The sequence below is a fragment of the Typopeltis vanoorti genome, chromosome 5 (assembly GCF_054136105.1).
Source record: "Typopeltis vanoorti isolate ZY-2024b chromosome 5, IOZ_Tvanoo_1.0, whole genome shotgun sequence".
Lineage (NCBI taxonomy): Eukaryota > Metazoa > Arthropoda > Arachnida > Uropygi > Thelyphonidae > Typopeltis > Typopeltis vanoorti.
Window position 1 is genome coordinate 69,123,152 of NC_143553.1, and position 20,911 is coordinate 69,144,062.

The 20,911-nt window shown below is 36.2% G+C and overlaps 1 protein-coding gene across 4 annotated transcripts in view; it reads right to left on the minus strand.

Moving 5' to 3' along the window:
* The window catches only part of Mgat2 (alpha-1,6-mannosyl-glycoprotein 2-beta-N-acetylglucosaminyltransferase), a 210,597-nt gene that overhangs the window by 51,857 nt on the left and 137,829 nt on the right, over window positions 1-20,911 (minus strand). For all 4 annotated transcript variants that reach the window (XM_090393162.1, XM_090393160.1, XM_090393164.1 and 1 more), the window contains exon 6: window positions 3,793-3,868. In XM_090393162.1, the coding sequence (XP_090249288.1) occupies window positions 3,793-3,868 (76 nt within the window). The remainder of the gene's footprint in view (window positions 1-3,792; window positions 3,869-20,911) is intronic.

Consider the following 20,911-nt stretch of genomic DNA (forward strand, 5'->3'; position numbering starts at 1 on the left):
TCCTCCGTCCTATATACTAGCCTTCGCTGAACGGCTTTTGGCAGTCGTCCTGCTATAGTCCTCTTCCAGGAATTGTGGCATAGCTCACCGTCAATTCTGGATCTGCTGTAGGCGGCGTGTATCTGGTCGCATGTGGCACATTCCATTACTGAAAATAGATCTCCGAAGAATAATCTGCCTCTCCTGGTTTCCCCGTGCCTAGGGGTCATGTTCCGACAAAAATCTCGGAAGTCCAAAACTGCAGCAAGACAAAAAACTCCCAGTTTGTTTGGAGGTTCTCAAAACCTCTTTTATATGATTCCAAAGTTCCTTGTTTTAGGGTCGGAGACCCTCGAATCTTGACCTTCAGTTTTGGCGGCAAAATCTCCACATCTGAATGACCTTCAGTACCTTTGTTCACTATAAGTCACCAACATAATCTTGTCTAATCCTCTTAACTTAAAGCAGAAATACTTTTAACATTCTGTTACTCTTACAATTTTACATTCGAACTTAATATTAAATCAACTTGATGTACAATTTTAACCTTCACAATATTTTATAACTTATGAACAATTCCATGTCATTCTTTTAGTGAGTTACCTTTACAAGTTTACAATCAGTATTTGTCCATTAAAATACAGTAATGTACAATTTTGTTCTTTCCATATGATTTACGACCTCTGTAAAATCTATGTCGGAATTTTTTTTTTTCAAATTTTACACTGTGCTCTTTCTGTTATCCATCTCACATTGGCGATCTGATCTCTTGTTCCTCTGCCATTTCTCTCTTCATGAATGGGTTCAGTCTTATCTGAATGATCTTAAGTAACACTTTAATTGCATGAGAAATCAGTGCTATAGTTCTGTCATTTCCACACTCTCTTGGATTGCCTTTTCTTCAATAAAGGTATATAAACTGATTTTTTCCATTCCCTAGGCCATGTAGTTGGGATCCAAATTCACTGACATAGAGATGTTAAAATTTTAACTGTCTCTTCTCCCAGGGTTTTGAGCAGCTCAATACTTCTTCCATTCCTTCCTGGTGCTTTCTTACTTACTGGATAGCTGTTGCAGTACCCACCTCACTTCACTCTCCAGTGGTACTGGCTCCGGTGTATAATAGCGCTCTTCAAATTTCTCCGTAATTTTGGAGTCCTTTCTGTAAAGGGCTACTGTAATCTCTTTCCATCTTTCTTTGATATCTGCAGCTTCTGCAAGATATCCTTTGTGTTTACTTTTCAATATTGTTACCTTGGCACTAAACTTCCATGTCAGTTCCCTGATCTTTTTGAAAAGATCTCTTGTTTTGGTCTTCTATTTGTTGGTATTCCTGGCTAAAGCATTTTTCCTTGTTTCTTCTGGCTTGTCTTTGAAACTCAGCATTCAAATGCCATACTTCCTGCAAATTTCCTGTGGCTTTCATTTTCCTCCTTTCCTGAGCAGTTTTGATGGCATCTTCTGACAGCTATTTAAACTTCTTCTTACAAACTAGTGGAATATTCTTCTTTGCTTCTGTTTTAATTATATCTTTAATCTCTTCCCATAGTTCACCTGGTTCTCTTTCACACAAATTCAGTGTGTTGAATCTGTTTTGTATACCAGGACCGAATGCTGGACTTGAAATTCATGCTTGCTCTTGTTATCATTCAGGGAGTGAGAGGTGTGTACATTTAATCATACAAATACAATATTTATTTTACAAATTCTATCTTTTTCAATTTAGCTACTTGAATACAAATTCTACCCAATGGTTTTTCTTTATGAACTGGTCAATAACATTGTCATAAAAAGTTGGTTGTAACTTACTTTTCCCAAGCAACACACACACTTGTAAAGGCTGGCTGAAGCTCACTGGCTAGAGCTACTTTGATTGCATATGGCCTGTGTTTAAGACAACATGAAGGGAGCGGGACACAGCTATGCGTGTGCATGAAATCACAGTGCTGCAGCGAGGATTTGGAAGCTCCCACAACCAAGCAAGCCAAGGTAGCTTTGACTAGACGATCAAGCATCAGCCTTCGATACACAATGCAAAACTCTATTATTGCCGTGCAAGATTGAGACGTCTTCTGTCTACAAAAATAAAAGCCTAAACGGAATGTTTATAAATGCATGCATTTATTAACAAATAAATATTACTTCTTTCTCAAGTAATGAGCTTGCGCAGCAAGCATGGAGAATTCTAATATTGTATACGAATAATGTATTCAGCTGGTATGTTCCCAAGATCATATCTGATCGACATTTGTGTTGTTTTCAGTTTCCATAATTTCACATGTATCATAGCTACTAATAATTCATGGTCTGTTCCACAGTCTGCACCTGGAAAAGTCTTGACAGACTAAATTGCACTTCTCCATCTTCTTTGTCCAAGAATATATTCAATTTAATTTCTGTATTGTTCATCAGGTGATATCCATGCACACAATCTTCATTTTTTGTTGCTAACCTGTTTAAAGCAGGTTAGCAACAAAAAAAGAATTCTCTGCACAAAACTCAACTAGTCTCTTCCCTACAGTGTTAGAATACCTAAACCAAAATGACCTGTTATTCCTTGTTCTTCGGTTTCTCCCACTTTTGCATTCCAATCTCCAATAAGTAGTTGCATCTATCACTTCTTGTAACTTGCCATAAAATTCTTCTGTCTTCTTCTGGTGCCTCTATAGTGGGTGCATAAACGATGGTCATATTCATTGGATGTCCACTGACTCTGAGAGAAATGATTCTGTCACTCACTGGATTATAACCTAATACATACCTAGCCATCTTTTTCCTGAGTAAGAAAGATACTCCATTTTTATGACTTGTCTCATGTCCTGAGTAATACACCATACAGTCCCCTGTGATCACTACATAATATTAATTTCGGAATAGTAGCAAAAGGACTATGGATGTATAAATAATTTTTTTCTTTTTAAAAAAATTACTGTGTAAACTTCCCACAACTCAATTTGTAAGAACAAATTTGTTTTTTTGGAAAGAACTGAGTTTGAATCCCATCTAGGATGCAAAGAAACCTTAATAAAAACTTTTCAACTGATGGTGAGTTACTTGGTCTCACGCAGAAGGTGATTACCATAAACATCAATTTTTTATTCTTCAAAAAGCAAAAAAACAAAAAAGACAAACTGGCCTGAAAATACATGCAACTGACCAATATAACAGACCATGCAATCTTAAATGCCCTATTATCAAAGAGGTTTCTATAAAACGAAGTTAGAGGTCACCAATATAATTATTAACTATAAATTGTGAAAATTATGATCTAAGTGTATGACAAAATGAAATTCAAGCAATGTTAGAATTACAAACTTTTACTATCATAATTATAATATACCATCTCATTGTAAATGGATGTTTAAAAATGTTAACTGATTCTTTTTAACATAAAAAACATTCTTCAGCACATGTAGCTATAACCTAGGCTTCCTTTATAAATAAATGATGCATAACAAGTTTTGCTTATAGTTTTACTGTTTCACAGGATACACTGTTTCTTTCCTCTGAATTATGCCCTTCTAAGAAAATTCACTCAAGTCTTGAAAATATTGATGTATAAGCATCTCAGTATAAAATATATCTATTCAACTTTCATCACAGCAAACACAATTTATAGTAAACTTTCTTTGCTGTAATAAATGGAAAAACTGCATAACATCTCAACAAAAGCTCCAGAACATTAATGCTACACTAAGTGAAATTCACTATAGCACACATTCTATTATAACAAATGATTAAACTGATTACCAGAAGTTCACTAGAGTTGGCTGTATAAAAGGTATTAAGGCAACACATATAAGTAATTCTTACCTGTCTGCTGAAAGCAGCATAATTATATGTCTTTACATAACTTCCTAAACAAAGAATATTGCAGTGGGTACAATGGCTATAAAGAAAGAAAAGAAAAGGAGAAAAAAAATTATATAATACCTATTTTCTATTGTTTGTTAGTTATTTCTCAGAGCAGAAAAGTTTATATACCATATTATATTACACACTGTTGCAAAAATTCGTGTGTTAAGACTTAAGTGCTGGGAGGACATCATGCTGGAGTTTCAATAGAATATTTACAGAATTAGGAATTGCCTAAAATTAATAATAGAGAAAAAGAAGAGAATACAATTTAGAAACACATTGCATTTGACAAAGTTAAAAGAAGCAGTTTATTTAACATATTAAAAGAAAGACAAATATCAAATAATATCCTAAAAGCTATCATAAGTATATATGAAAATAATCAAATACAAATAAGATTAAATCATGAGCTATCATATACGAGAGAGATAAACCAAGGGGTCCGACAGGGATGTCCCCTCTCAGCAACTCTTTTTAATATTTACCTAAATGAAATAATAATAAAATGGAATAAAAATTTCCATCGAGGTATTAAACTTTCTCCTACTGTGAACTTAAACACTCTTCTTTTTGCCGACGACCAAATAATAATTACAAATTCTGAAGAAAACCTACAGAAAGCCATTTTAGATCTAAATGAGATAGCCAAAAATTATAATATGATAATATCAACAGAAAAATCAAAAACTATGGCCTTTTGATTTTTCTGTTGATATTATCATAAAAAAAATTTCCATCGAGGTATTAAACTTTCTCCTACTGTGAACTTAAACACTCTTCTTTTTGCCGACGACCAAATAATAATTACAAATTCTGAAGAAAACCTACAGAAAGCCATTTTAGATCTAAATGAGATAGCCAAAAATTATAATATGATAATATCAACAGAAAAATCAAAAACTATGGCCTTTAAAGGACAAGATCTTAGAACAGGTGAATTCATTTAACTACCTAGGATGTATGATCACATATGAAAATGAAAAAAGATAAATGCAAAAATTGCAAAATATTTAAAAATAACAGGTGTCATTAACTCTATATTTAAACCAAACCAGACTAAAAGTATATAATACATTAGCCCTACCAGTCTTATTGTATGGAGGTGAAATCTGGACAATAAAACACAAAGACAAACAAAGATTAATAACAGCAAAAATGAAGTTTCTGCTATTATTAATCAAAAGAAACGAAGAAATTATGAAAGAATTAAACCAGGAATCAGTAATAGAAAAAAATTAAAAAATATAAACATAAATGGATGGAACACGTTCAAAGAATGAAAATAAAAAGACTACCAAAACAAGCCTTAAAGTACAAGCCATTAGGAAAAAGAAAACCAGGACGTCCTCTTAAAAGATTCAATGATGACTTCAAAGGCCGGAACAAGCCACGATAGGCCTAAATCCTTGATATGCATGATGATGATGACAGAATTAGAAAAGGTTTAAAAACTAATTTTAATCATGCTAATATTTTGCTCAGTAACTGAGACAACTTCAGGGATTACAAATAACTCTTGTAACACACAACACAATACTAAATGGCGCTAGTGTCCTTGGTAAATGTGGCGGTCGAGTTTAGCTAGTCTAGAAAACGTGTTTTTAAAGTTAAATATAGTGTGGCTTTTTGTCACAAATTATGCTGCAATTGTGCATCGGTTAGAAACAAGTGTCCTTCAGTGGTATTATTATTTAGAACTGTGTTGTATATATTGTGTTTTCACTGCCGTTTGTTTCACTATAACAACGTGTAAAGATGGCGTCCAACAAGAAACGTACGTCAGCGGCGCGCAGGACTTCTACTACTACACGAAAGGCTGGCTCAGCGTTAGATTTTTCGCAATGGATGCATTGCGGAAACTGCTACATGTATGCACCGAAAAATGTGAAGGATCTGTGGTCGGTCTGGCAAAATGAGAAGAAAGAAAATGTCGACGTATGTGAGAAGTGTCGGGATAGGCTGGAGCGATTAGGAATGGAAGCTGACATCGGGACCGTAGCGGAAGAACTGAGGAAGTGGAAGTGATCGGTAAGGAGATACTGGAAGTTAAAGCTGAGTTTAATGTGTTAAACAGAGAAATTAGGACTATAGAGATTACTTTAGCTGAAGTAACTAGAACAGGATTACATATGGGTGAGTCTTTGGTGAATGATTCAGTAATAAATAGTATGGGAGTGATTGGGAGTCAACATAATAAAACCACAAGTGGCCTAGAAGAAATGAGATGTAGTGAGAGTGGGGGGGTAAGTAATAGAGAGTTGAGTAATGAAGCTGGGAGAGTCATGCTGAATAGTGTAGAGAATGAGTCCATGAGTGTGGACTTGAATGAAGTTAAGAGTGGTAAAATATATGGTGATTCTATGATTAAGGGTATGGAGAGTGGTATGCATGAGGAGTGCTGGGCTGATGGGACAATAGAAAGAGTGGCTTTAGCGATAAAGAGAGGGCATGAAACAGACAAGATGATAGTTATGGTGGGTACGAATGACCTGAGAGGTAGTATAAATCGGGTAGGAAAAGATTTAAGAACATTATTAAATATTGTGAAGAGGAAAAGTGTCAATGGGAGAATAGTGTGCGTGCTGCCTCGTTTTGACAATTACGAGTTAAGTAGACGAGCAATGATAATGAATGATATGATTGCAAGAATGTGCAGAAAAAGAGGTCTGGAGTTTGTTGATGTTTGGAGTGTGTTTGAAGGAAAAAGGCAGTTGTATGCTAGAGATGGACTGCATCTTAACATGGAAGGACATAAGCGATTGAAGGAGTTATTGTTTTCTGAACAGGTTGAAGTTATTGGGCAGGGAAACTAATATTGAAAAGGTTGAGTGTAAGAGAGAGAAACTTTAGCACTGATTGTGTATTTATTGATCCTTATAGGCAGAATAAATTGCAGAAGAGAGGGGATAAAAATCGGCATAGGACTACGGTAGTTAGTGACTTATATATCAGTTCCAAAGCCGGTACAAGATCTAGAGGGAATCTGCAATTTTTGTATACCAATGCTAGAAGCATTCGAAATAAGAGAGAAGAATTTTTGGCATTAGTCAGTGAAATCTCACCAAAAGTTGTAGGCATTAGTGAAACTTGGCTGTCAGCAGAAGATGTGGTCACTGGAATTGAATGTGATGGGTACAGTATTTTCAGGGAGGATAGAGAAGATAGAACAGGAGGAGGAGTACTGTTGATGATAGCTGATGTGTTACAGCCAAAGAAAGTAGTATATCATGATGAAAGACATGTGAATGAGAGTTCATTTGAGGCAGTCTGGTGCGAAATAGTGACCAACGCAACCAAATATACAGTTGGATGCTGCTATAGGCCAGGGAGTACGGGGGAAGATATTGAATTCATGCATCAGCAACTTAGTGCAATGAGTGAAGGCTTAGTGATTATTATGGGGGATTTTAATTATGGTGATATCAATTGGAAGGAGGAAATATCACGTAGCAAAAAGGAAATGGAGTTCATACATCTTCTACGAGATAATTACTTGAAACAGCACGTAACTGAAGGGACACGTGGTGTGAGAGTGTTGGACCTGGTTATTGGTTCAGAGGTTATATGCATAAGTAAGGTGTCCTCGTTACCTCCAGTTGGTGAAAGCGATCATGTGGTATTGACTTGGGAGGTTGCAAAATCTGTGGATTTTTCTATTAAAAAGGGGTATGTACGGAACTACAGGTTAGGCAATTATAACAAGCTTCGGAATGAGCTTGCAGCCATCCCATGGCAAAACATATTGCAAGGGAAAGATGTTAGCAGTGCTTGGGATAAAATCAGCGGGTATCTGAGGAAAGCAATATCAGATTGTATCCCTATGGTCAGGAGGTCAAACAAGGCAGGCATTAGATGGATGAGCAGTAGTATCAAGCTTGATCTGCAAAAAAAGAAAATGTTATGGAGAATTTACAAGGAGAAGGGCGATCAGAACACCCATGAGCAGTACAAGGCTCAAGCTAGGAAGGTTACCAGCATAGTAAGAAAAGCTAAATCAGATTATGAGAAGACCTTAGCCAAAGAGATCAAGGGTAATCCCAAAGAGTTCTTCCGCTATGTGGCAAGTAAGAGGAAGAATGACTTCGGAAGGATAACCTTAGTGGGTGCTGATGGTATTGAGGTGACAAAATCAGATGTAATAGTCGAGTTACTGAGTGATCACTTCTCAAAAGTCTATCACCCAAGTGAGGATATCTCTATACCTATAGCAATACCTAATGTGAGAATTGAAGCTAAAGAATCAGAGGTATTAAATATATTGCAAAACTTAAATGCAAACACTGCGGTAGGCTTAGATGGAATATCAGCTCGGGTGTTGCGTGAATGTGCAAATGAATTGTCAACCCCTCTTACCTGGATATTTAATTTAAGTTTGAACTTTGGTATGGTCCCTAGGGAGTGGAAGTTAGGCAAAGTGGTTCCTTTGCATAAGGGTGGCTCTAAAACTGCGGTATTGAATTACAGACCAATCACCATCTCAGGAGTAGTGGTAAAAGTATTGGAAAAGTTGGTTAAATACAAAATTCAAGAATGGGTGGATCAGGATATGATACTCTATAGAGGCCAACATGGTTTTGTTAAAGGTAGATCCTGCCTTAGCAATCTATTAACTATTCATAATAGAATAACATCCGAGTTGGACAAAGGAACTGGCTACACAGTGGTACTTCTGGATTTTGCTAAGGCTTTTGACAGGATACCCCATAGAACACTGTTGCGCAAATTGGAGCAGATGGGAATGGATATTAAATTGGTGATATGGATAGGAGAATGGCTCAGGGAGAGATACCATAAGGTGGTGTATGGAGGAGCCGAGTCCAGAATGAGGCAGGTGACCAGTGGTGTGCCTCAGGGCTCTGTGCTTGGGCCAATGTTGTTTAATTTGTATATAAATGATATAGGAAACGGCTTAAAGGGAGATATTCAGTTGTTTGCTGATGATGCAAAGTTGTGTAGTGCAATAAAAAATCAAGCTGATGTTGAAAGTTTGCAGGAGGATTTAAATAAGCTGGTAAAATGGGCAAAAGAAAATGGATGTCAGTTCAATGTGGAAAAGTGTAAAGTTATGCATTTTGGGATTAAAAGATTACCAGCTGTGTACTACATCGATGGAAAGGTACTCCAAGAGATTGATGAGGCTAGGGACTTAGGGGTATTGGTAGATAGGGAGATGAAGTTCAGAGGACACATTGCTAAGGTGTCCAAGATTGCACATAGGATTACTTGGTTGTTGAGGAACACACTGACATCCAGAGATAAAGAGGTTATTATTCCCCTTTATAAAGCATTGATACTTCCACATTTGGATTACTGTGCTCAGGTCTGGTCACCTGGATTCCTTGGAGATGAGGAGGCTGTGGAGAGGGTTCAGAGAAGAGTGACCAAGTTGGTGAGTGATATAAAAAATGCTCCCTACATTGATAGATTGAGAGCTTGTGGATTGCAGAGATTGGTTGATAGGTGAAGAAGAGGGGATATGATAGAAACATTCAAATTACTAAAAGGTTTTTATAGGATTGATGCAGGGGAAATGTTTCAGCTGTGTGATAGTGATGGAAGAACAAGAGGTCATCTCTGGAAATTAAAGAAGAGTGTGGTTAACAAAGGTGTCAGAACAAGGTTTTTTGCCTGGAGGGTGGTGAATGAGTGGAATTCATTGCCGACTTAGTTGTGAGCTCTTCGTCTGTGGATGAGTTCAAGAAGAGATATGACAGATATTGTTTTGCTAGTTTGGGTCTCCCGCGATGAGTCTACTGACTCCATGGAGATACCCGTAATAATAATAATAATAATAAATGCAACACGTGACTCCAAAGACATGTTCCCTTTGAATGCCATAGCTTTTTTTTTTTTATCTTGAAAAATTAACATATATTATTTATTTATTATTATTATTGTTGTTGGCTACTCCATGGAGTCTTTAGACTCATCAAAAGAGGCACTAAATATCATGCCATGCACCATCCAACATTTGTGCAGTATCTATCATAAACGATACTGCACAAATGCTTGTGCAGAAGAATATCCACCTACTTCTCCCACCACCAGACCTATTCCGGTGATGGAAGATATAATTTCCTCTGTATTAATCTTGTAAAGAAATCCCTTTAATTTGTATGTCTCAATCATATCCCCCCCCACCCATAAACCAATTTCAGTAACCCACAAATCTTTAAGCTGTCCTCATAAGGTTCATTCCGTAGACCTGCTATCATCTTGGTTACTTGCCTCCACATCTTCCCCATTTCCAAGAAACCCAAGTGACCAAATCTGAACCCGAGTAGTCAAGATGGGTCTTACCAAGGCTTGATAAAGAAGTATAATAGCCTGCTTGTCTCTGCTCATCAGGATATTCTTCAGTAACCAAGTAATCTGATGAGCTGCTTTTAGCCACTTTCGCAACATGCCCTGTAAACTTCAACACCTATCCACTAACACCACTAAATCACTGGCTTCATCAATTTCCTGGACTACAGTTTTGAATCACTGGCAAACAACTGAATAGTTCCTCTTAAAGGAACTAATTTATATACAGCTTTTTGTAATTGTCCTCAGTTACTCCAAAAATCTCTTGGTCATTTACAAAGAGGAAGTTATCCAAAATAAAATTGTCTTCTATTTGGATTCCTTGGTTGGTTGTTGGTTATCTTCCAATCTTTGATTATTTCATTCATAGGGCTCCCATGGGATACCAAGTATGTCCCCTAGGTGGCATATGGGGGGGGGGAGGAAACCCTGATTGCCACTCATTGGATATCAGGGCAGCTCTGAATATATTGAATAAAGAGTTGTGGACCAGTGGTTTTGGGACCTGTGATCACATGTGAAAATATTGCCATTCACCAACCTGCAGTGGGCCAGCATGGTGAATTTATGGCATAATCTCCCAAGATGAATCAAACAGAAACAAAATGGCCCTAATTTCCTGGAGGCCAGATTGTTACCACCTGCAGGCAGTTAAACATGAAGGCAGATGCTGCTAAGAATCTCCAAGTAACCAAATCATGCTGCCATTGGAACTTTAAACCGCAGGATTTAAACTGTAAGTTGAATTCCCTTCTTTTATCAATTAGTATTTTGAGAATGAATATAATCTAAGCATAATCTTCATTTCCTAAAGTCAGTTTGTTTTTCATTTATAACTTTTTTAAGGATAGGCTTGATTCTGTTCTTCGGTATTTTGGCATACATTTTATCACTGGTGTTAAATAAACTTATTCTCTACAGTTTTCTCAGTTGAATGGGTCCAGTCAGTGAGTATTTTGCAAGTGTTGCATACTGATTAATCTTTGGTTAAATTTATTTCCTAGATAGTTCTATTGAAATTTTATCTTCTGGTGATTTTCCCTTTTTGATTATCATTATTGTTACGTCATACCTCCAGGAAGTCCAAAGACTCATTGAGGGAGGGCACCTACTCTACAACTCTCCGTCTCCACCACTCAATCCACCAACTACATCTATCGCCCACCATCTCCACTAGTATTTTCACAGACAATTATAAACATCCATGCCCACGGTGGGATTCAAACCTGCAGCCTTTCAGCTGGAGAGCGGATACGTTAACCACTCGGCCAAACACTTCGTTTAATTCTGCTGATGTTACGCTATTTGGGAGAATATTATTATTACCCCAAGACCTCATGGAGTCAAAGACTCATCTGGGAGGTCCTTTTATCACACACACATCTCATCATACCGTGTCTTAAACACACTCAAACTCCTTGCAGACACCACACTCTCAGGCAAAGCATTCCAATCATTCGCAACTCTGCACGAAAAAAAACCTGCCTCTCACTCCCCTACTCACACCCTCTTTATACAGTTTCCAGGGATGACCTCTGGTTCTCCCCTGATCTCCCACTATTCTCTGTAGAACTTCTCCACCATTGATCTTATAACAACCCCAGTATTAAAAGTTACATTTCCAAAAATGTCTTCTAAATGACAAATTAATTATTTCCTTGCAAAAGTTTATAATAATCAATGAACTGATAGTCATTTATGTCTTGAATATATACTATTTCTTTCTGTAAAGACTTTATTACTTTATAGATTTTGAGTCATGGTTATACATCTTTTCGAATTTATTAATATAATTATCCCAATATGATGTTGTACTCCTAAACACATCCAGTACAAGTGTCCAGGATTCTCTAACTAAATTGCATAACAGCTGTAACAAATTTGGCATGAGAATCAGCAAGAAAAAGACAAACTATGAAAACAGACAGGAACATAAACCTCCAGCACTTTCAATAGAGAACCAATAGAAAAAAGTAAAATATTTATGTGGCAAATGATAACTGCTAGTGGCTTCTTCTGGATCAGAAAGAACAAAAACGTAATAAGCAGTAACTAGAGACTACAGATATGAGAGTTCTGAGAAAAATTAGGAGAGTTAACAGATAGCATCAATGGCAGAATCGTATTAAAAATGAAGATATTAAAAAGGAACTTGACATTGTCAGCATTCAAGAATGGGTGAGCAGGGCTAATCTAAGGTGGAATGGCCACTAAAATAGAATGGATGAGGAAAGGTTAACAAAACAGGTGTTTGATTCCAAGACAGCAATGAGAAGTTAGTGACTGGTGCTACCACCACCATCACTGACAAAAATAATGAATAAAATGGATCCAGATTCAGACTCTGCAACCATTTAATGACTGGAACTTGAAATATTAGGACTCTACTACAATCAGGTCAACTCAAATTACTACAGCATGAACTAAAAAGATATGAATGGACTGTTATGGGACTTTTGTGAAATTCGATGGCCCAAAACAGGAGAGACAACAGATGAAGGACATTTGCTTCTTTACTCTGGATGTGACTGCAGCGGAAAAGAAGGCGTCAGGTTTTTGATACACAAATCATCATGAAATTTAATCCTATCAATAGCAGAATTGCTCTAGTCTGCCTAAGAGGAAAACCACTGAATATCACCATCATACGGGTCTATGCCCCAACCACAGGCCACGAAGAAGAGGAGTTTTATAGTCAACTTAATGCAACAATCACCAGAGTGAATAGAAAAGACCTTTTGATTGTACAGGACGATTGGAATGCCAAAATTGGAACAGATATTGGTAAGGATTTTCTCCCATTTGTCGGACCGTATGGTTATGGGGAGACAAACGAAAGAGGTCTTGAATTGATCAATTTTGCCTCACAAAATGAACTCACCATTACTAACACTATTTCTCCATAAACCTTCCAGAAGATGGACATGGACTTCCCCTGATGGTAAAACACACAACTAAAATGACTTTATCCTTGTAAGCACAAAATTTAAAAACTCCATCAACCTCACAAGAACCAGATGATTTCCTGGAGCGGACATTGGCAGCGACCACGATATGGTCATCACAACTGTGAATATGAAAACGAGGGAAATATTACCTACAAAATCAACTCGTAAAAGATATAATAAAAAAAATTAAAAGATCCCCAAATAAATACACTATATAAATACAAACTAAACCAAATTTTTGACACAAGCTTCGAAAAATATAATAATATCGAATCTAAAACCAAATACTTCTCACAAAAGATAAACAGCTGAAGAAATTCTTGAATACAAAAGGAAAATCAATAAACCATGGGTAACCAAAAATATTTTGGACCTATGCAATGAAAAAAGAAATTTGAAATCTCATTAATAGTGGTAATAATAGAGAACAGTATAAAAATATTACTAAGATTATTAAAAAGAAATCAAACATGCTAGAAACTTACGGATACTAGATGAATGCAAAAATATAGATGAGGACTTAAATAAAAATAACCCTAAAAGTGCTTTTCAAATTATCAATAAGTTAACCAAACCTTTTACTGCAATTAATTGGATCATAGAAGATGAAGATGGAACTCCTATCACGAATAACCAGAAAATAGTCGATAGATGGAAATGTTACGCAACCAAGCTTTTTCAAAAGGACCCTCAAGTGACTGATGATATTTTGCCAGGAGGTTCAGAGGAAGGAGATTACCCAATATTAAAAGAAGAAGTCATTGCAACAGTTAGCTCCTCAAAGATAGGAAAATCACGGGGAATTGATGGTGTTACAATGGAACTGATATACGAAGAAGGTGACATCATCATAGACACTTTGTTAAATTTATTCCAGGATGTATGGAACACAGAGACTTGGCCTTCTGTCCTTGTACCTATTCCTAAAAATGTAAACAGCAATAAACGTAGTAACTATAGAACAATAAGCCTTATTAGTCATCCAACCAAAATCCTGTTAAAAATATTATTGTCAAGAATCAAAAAGAAAATAGAAAGCAGACTATCAGATGAATAAACAGATTTCTGGAAGTCCAGAAGTATAAACGACCATATTTTTACAATACACATACTAGGTGAAAAATGCATAGAACATAACAAAATAATCTGTCACAGCTTTTTTAGACCTTCAAAAAGCTTTTGACTCAATATGGCACAAGGCATTATGGAAAAATTTTAGAACATTATGGTATTGACAATAAAATCATTAGGATTATTAAATTCATTATTCCTCATCTGATATGAGAATTGAAATTAAAAATTACAGCAGTGAACCATTCTGGGCAGAACGGAGGGCAAGACAGGGATGCATCTTGTCCCCTCTTCTTTTTAATTGTTTTTTGGATATCAATTTCTGCCAGAAGACGATATCGATCTTCTGACAGAAAGTGAAGAAGAATTACAAGAGATAACCAGCCGCGTTTTCGGAATATTAAAAAAATATGTATTATACATAAACCAACAAAAAACAAAAACAATGATAATCTCAAAATCATACATTGACCTCTTAAAGATACAAATTGGCAATAAACAAATTGAGAATGTAAACAAGTTCACTTATCTAGGAAGCACGTTGAATCAAGATGGTCGCTCAAAAACCGACATTAAATACCGAATTGCTAAGGCACTGTGGCCCTACAGAAGTTAAAACCATTGTGGGGAGATAACAGAATAGCAATCACAACCAGACCAAGACTAATTGACACCTAGTCTTAGTCTGGTGAATTGTATCCTCTTGTATGGTTGTGAGACCTGGACTTTTTGAGGGAAGATGAGAGGAGACTCCTGTCTTTTGAAGTGAAAACTTACAGAAGACTTTAGACAATTCCCTATACCTCTCAAGAAACCAATGAAAATGTCTGAAAACTGATCGATTCAATAGATGGGAGAAAAAGGGAAAATATTCTGACAGGTATCAGAAGAAGAGAGATGTAATGGTTTGGACATGTGGAGAGGGTATTCCAAAGCAAGAACTAGAAGGAATCATTCCGGGATCAAGGGTAAGGGGCCGAACTCTATTAAAATGGACTGATAACATCAAAAAATGGACAAATTCCTCCCTTTCTCAACTGTCATCAAGAACAAGAGACCGAGATGATCGGAGGAGGCTAATAAAGAATACCACGAGTGACCCAACTTTCTTTCTTTCTTTCCTGTAGTTCATTTAGGACAACAGGAAAGAAACTCTTAGTATTAGTAGTGTGCATTGCATAAAAAATATATATTACAAGTATTATATAAAGCAGGGTTTCTCAAACTGTGTTCCATGGAAGGTGAATAGGTGTTCCGCAAGAAGTTCTGGAATTTGTCATTTTAGTTTTCTGAGCATTTTTCATGAATAAATATTTTATAGTAGAAATATTCTGAGGAGAATAATATTTGTAAATATGTCAAAAAGCTCAGACCCAGAACACCTAATAACATCTGTGTATCGTTAATTTTCACACATCGAAACCTTTCAACATTTGGGAAAGGGAATGACGCTGTTTATGATGGGTCATAAAAAATTGCCTGCAAGCCCATTACAACAATTGGTGTCATATCCTCTGTTCTCAAAACTGAAGGAAATGACATCTGTGTAGCAAATGTCAGTGACCAAGCAGCATATTTTTAAAAATGGAAATATTCATGAATTATCATTAATTTTCACACATCGAAATCTTTCAACAATCGGGAAAGAGAATACCGCCGTTTATGACCGATCACAAAAATTGCCTGCAAGCTGATTACAACAATGGGCGGCATGTTCTAAAACTGAACGAAATAACATCTGTGTTGCAAATGTTAGTGACCAATCAGCAAGGAATATAACGAAAAATTTTCCAATGAAATTGAAGATCAAGATAGACTGTATCCGGTTCTCAAATCTATTAGTACTGAATACTTTCTTCGCAAGTTCGTATTCAAATGTGTAAGTGCTTGTTCTGAATCTGGAGTGCCGTGATTTTTTATAAAGTAATAGGAATACAGAGTTAAAATCTAATATGAATAAGAGACAAGGCACTTTGTTTAATTTTGGTATTAAGAAATCTCTTATTGAAGGTGTTTGTGATGGAACAGATAGCGAGTCATCCACCTCAAGCCTACAAAAGGAGTAGAAAACTACCAGCACACAGGAGAAAAAGTCTGCATTCTCTCGTAAGTACTTATAATATTATAAATATATTTGGTGATCAGAATGGGATATGTCAATGAAAATCAGCACAAATTAATTTAATGATGTTTACCTGAAGAAACTATGATATGCTACAAGATTTCATTAGTCCAGTAATTGATAACTAACATCACCCAACGCCTTTTTATTCCTGTATATAGGGAGTAGGCGAGGTGGCTTTTAAAAAAAGAATTCTTCTTACTCTTTTAACTAATTTTATAATTAATATCTGATTTATTTCGAACTGTTTAATTTTTGTTACTGAACATTTTATCAAATCATTCTTATTACAATTGCTTTTACATTATTTGACATGGTTTAGTACTTTTCTTATAAGTATTATTACAATTCATATTTACTTTTGTGTGTTGCAGTGTTTTTTTAACTATTTTGCATTATTCATTTACTTTTATATTATTCGACACTTCTTATTTATAATCTTATTGTTTTTCATACTAAAGTTACCTTTACAACACAATTCTATTTGTTTTTATTATAGCTCCGACAAATATTGGAATTTGAATATTATTGAAAAAGTACCCATGGATAGGGGTAATGGGTTTACAGTGATACTACTGGACCTTGCCAAGGCCTTTGACAGGATACCACATGGAACCCTAATCAGTAAACTGGAGCAGATGGGGATAGATATAGGGTTGGTAAGATGGATAGGAGGGTGGTTGAAGGAGAGATACCAGAGAGTGGTTTATTCAGGAGTGGAGTCAAAAAGACGGCTTGTGACTAGTGGAGTGCCACAGGGCTCTGTTCTTGGACCACTGCTTTTCAATTTGTTCATCAATGATATTGGAAAGGATTTGAGAGGAAGTGTTCACTTGTTTGCTGATGATGCAAAGTTAGGTAGAGCAATTGTGAGTGCCCAGGATGTCAAAATTTTACAGGATGATTTGGATAGTTTGGTGGACTGGGCTAGGAAAAATGGATGTCAGTTTAATGTGGCAAAGTGTAAGGTTATGCACTTTGGGGTGAAAAGAACAGCAGCAGTATATCGCATTGGTGGAACCGTACTCCAGGAGATTGATGAGGCCAGGGATTTGGGAGTGCTGGTGGATAGGGAGTTGAAGTTTAGGGGACACATTGCAAAAATGACTAAAACAGCTCGCCAAATCACTTGGCTTATGAAAAATACTTTAACATGCAGAGACAAACAAGTTGTTGTTCCTCTGTATCGAGCCTTGATAAGACCCCATCTGGACTTCTGTGCCCAGTTATGGGCACCAGGGTTTCTTCATGATGGGGAGGAAGTGGAGAGGGTCCAGAGACGAGTGACCAAGATGATAGCAGGTCTGTGGAATGAACCTTATGAGAATAGGTTGAGGATTTGTGGGTTGCAGAAATTGGACGATAGGCGAAGGAGGGGTGATATGATTGAGACATTCAAATTACTGAAGTGTTTTTATAAGATTGATCCAGAAGATATTTTTGAAAATATGACTGGTGGTGGGAGGACTAGGGGCCATGCATGGAAGCTGGGCAAGAGCGTGGTTGACAAGGGTGTTAGAGCTAGGTTTTTTACTTGGAGAGTGGTGAATGAGTGGAATAAGCTTCCAGAGTCTGTTGTGGGTGCTACGACCGTGAATGAGTTCAATGCAAGATATGATAGATACTGTGTGAATGCTGAATAGTTGTTCCAGACATGATGTTAGTGCCTCCCTTGATGAGTCTGACGACTCCTTGGAGTTTCCCGGAACAATAATAATAATTCTTGTTTAAAGACAGGAACTTTAACACAAGGAGGAGCAAGTACTTCTGCTGACACATCTACTTGTATGATTGGAGAAGATATGAAATTGCAAACTGTGGTTTCTTCAAAAGCTAATATTAATGAACAAGAGTCATCTAAGAACAGACCAAAATGGAAGTACCATGAAAGTTATTTAAATTATGGATTTACGTATATTGGCAATACACATGCTCCTGATGCAATGTGTGTTTTATGTAATAAAATACTAGTATACAGTTCTTTGGCTCCAGCCTAAACTTCGTAGGCACTTCGAAATGAAACACACTGATTACAAAGGAAGAGATATGCATTTTTTTAAGAGACGACGTGACTCGCTAGAAAAATCTAAACTTCAAATGGCTACAATTGCTACAACTGAAAATGCAACAGAGATGTCCTTTTACGTGAGTTACCGCATTGTACTTCATGGTGAAGCTCATACAATTGGTGAGATGCTCATTAAGCCTTGTGTGAAAGTTGAATGCATGTTAAACGAGCAGGTTGCTAAAAAAATAGATGCAGTACAATTATCAAATGACAGTGTTTCACGCCGCATCAAAGATCTTTCTGCTGACATAGAGAAAGAGCTAATTCATCGACTTAGACTTTGCAGTGAATATTCATTGCAAATGGATGAATCTGCAGATGTCGCAGGACTCGCTATATTACTAGTGTTTGTTCGTTACATATTTGATAAAAGTATTGAAGAAGATTTACTCATGTGCGAATATCTACAAGAAAAAACTACTGGAGAAGATATATTCAACTGTATTAATAATTATATTACAAAACAGGAAATCGGTTGGGAAAAGTGTATTGATATTTGTACAGATGGTGCTCAAGCAATGGTAGGAAAGATGAAGGGAGTTGTAACACATATCTTGCAAATAGCTACAAGAGCCACCAAAAGTCATTGTGTTTTGCATAGACAAGCACTAGTAACAAAAAGAATTCCTACATATTTAAAAACTATTTTGGATGAAGCCGTAAAAATGATCAACTATGTAAAATCTCGACCACTTCAATCCAGATTATTTAAAATTTTGTGCTGAGAAATGGGTAGTGCACATAACACACCTTTATTACATACTGAAGTGAGATGGCTATCTAGAGGAAAAGCATTATTAAGGTTTTTTTCAACTTCGTAGTGAGTTAATGGTCTTCTTGATGTCACATAATTTAGGACAAAATTTTATTGAATTATTAAGAAATTCTTCATGGTTGATGAGTCTTGCATATCTGGCAGACATTTTTACAAAGTGCAATGAAATTAACTTATCATTACAATGAAAATTACAATTTTTAATACAAGAGATAAAATTGCATCTTTTGATAGGAAGTTGCAATTCTATATTTCTACAATTGAAGAGAATAATTTTGATTGTTTTCCCACCTTGCATGAATTTTTGACTGAAATAAATTCTAAAGTAAATGAAGAAGTATCTAACGTAATTTTAGAACACTTGCACGACTTGCAATCAACCCTTTTGCAATATTTTCCAAAATCCAGTGAGGACAATTCCTGGGTTCTGAATCCATTTACAGTGACAGCTAAGCCAGCTGTCACGTGTTGCCACGTGCTAGAAATTAATATTAATAAATAACTAATTATATGAAGAGCCAAAGGCTTCAATTCAGCAACATGAAATTATTTAAGTTAAGGGATATTACATCCCATATTGTTTCATAGCCGAATAAGAAACTATATAAAGTTTGGCGAGTCCAAGCATAAGCAAATACCTGGATAGTTCATATGGTAGTGCAACATGGGGCAACTCATAGTAAGGGTGGAGCAAGCTCTGATCACTGGGTAGTGACCTTCTCTCATAATGTAGAACAGTAATACAGCTCTTAGGAGCTGGGTTTCACATTATGAGTAAATACCAAGAACAGTGATCGGAGCTTGCTCCACCCTTGCTATGAGTTGCCCCATGGTGCACTACTATATGGACTATCCAGGTATTTGCTTATGCTTGGACTCGCCGAACTTTATATAGTTTCTATATTCAGCATGAAACTCTGAGTTTCTTATTCGGCTATGAAACAATATGGGATGTAATATCCCTTAACTTAATAAATAATATTATTAACATTGGCCAAATATGAATCGCAACGATTGCCTCTCTCTCCCAAAAGTTTGAGAGATTCTTATTTTGTGGTCACATGTGTATGTTTAAGTTTAAATTTACAAACAAGTTAAACATCAGGAGCCCCTAGAAAAATCAGGAGCAAGCTACTGATTACCCACCTTTTTTGAGACACTGCTCCATCATACACAACCTGCTGATGTAAACATCAAAAAAATAGTTTTTAAGAATAAATTTAATATTATTATTTATTAATATTAATTTCTAGCATGCAGCAACAGTTTTTAATGTACAAAGTACATAACAGTTGGTAATCCACCAACTGTTATGTACTTTGTATTCCATTCCTTTGAATTGCTTGTTGTCTACAATGATGTTGTACTGTTAATTTCAGTACGAAATATCTGTACTTTTATTTCATTAAAGTTAATTACTGTGGTTATCGTGTAATTTATTATTTGTAATGTTGTTTAATGCCGAGTAAGGTCTCAAGAGCATGTAGAGGGAAAAATTGTGAATAATGTCATTGTTAGATTTTTAAGGGTGCTAAAAGTTTCCAGTAATCAGTTCCAAACATTTAAAATTTCTTGTTCATAGTGCCACTCTTCATTCTGCAGGTGATTTCTTTCCAGATCCTTGAGTTGAGACCTCAGGTCAACAAACACTTGAGTTCAGATGCTGGCCTAGAACTCTGCTAACAGCTCTAATCCTTCAATTTTTAGCCATTGGAAATCATAGTAGTATACTGCTACTACATCTGGATACTTAATTATTTTAATTGTCTGTTCTAAACTGATTA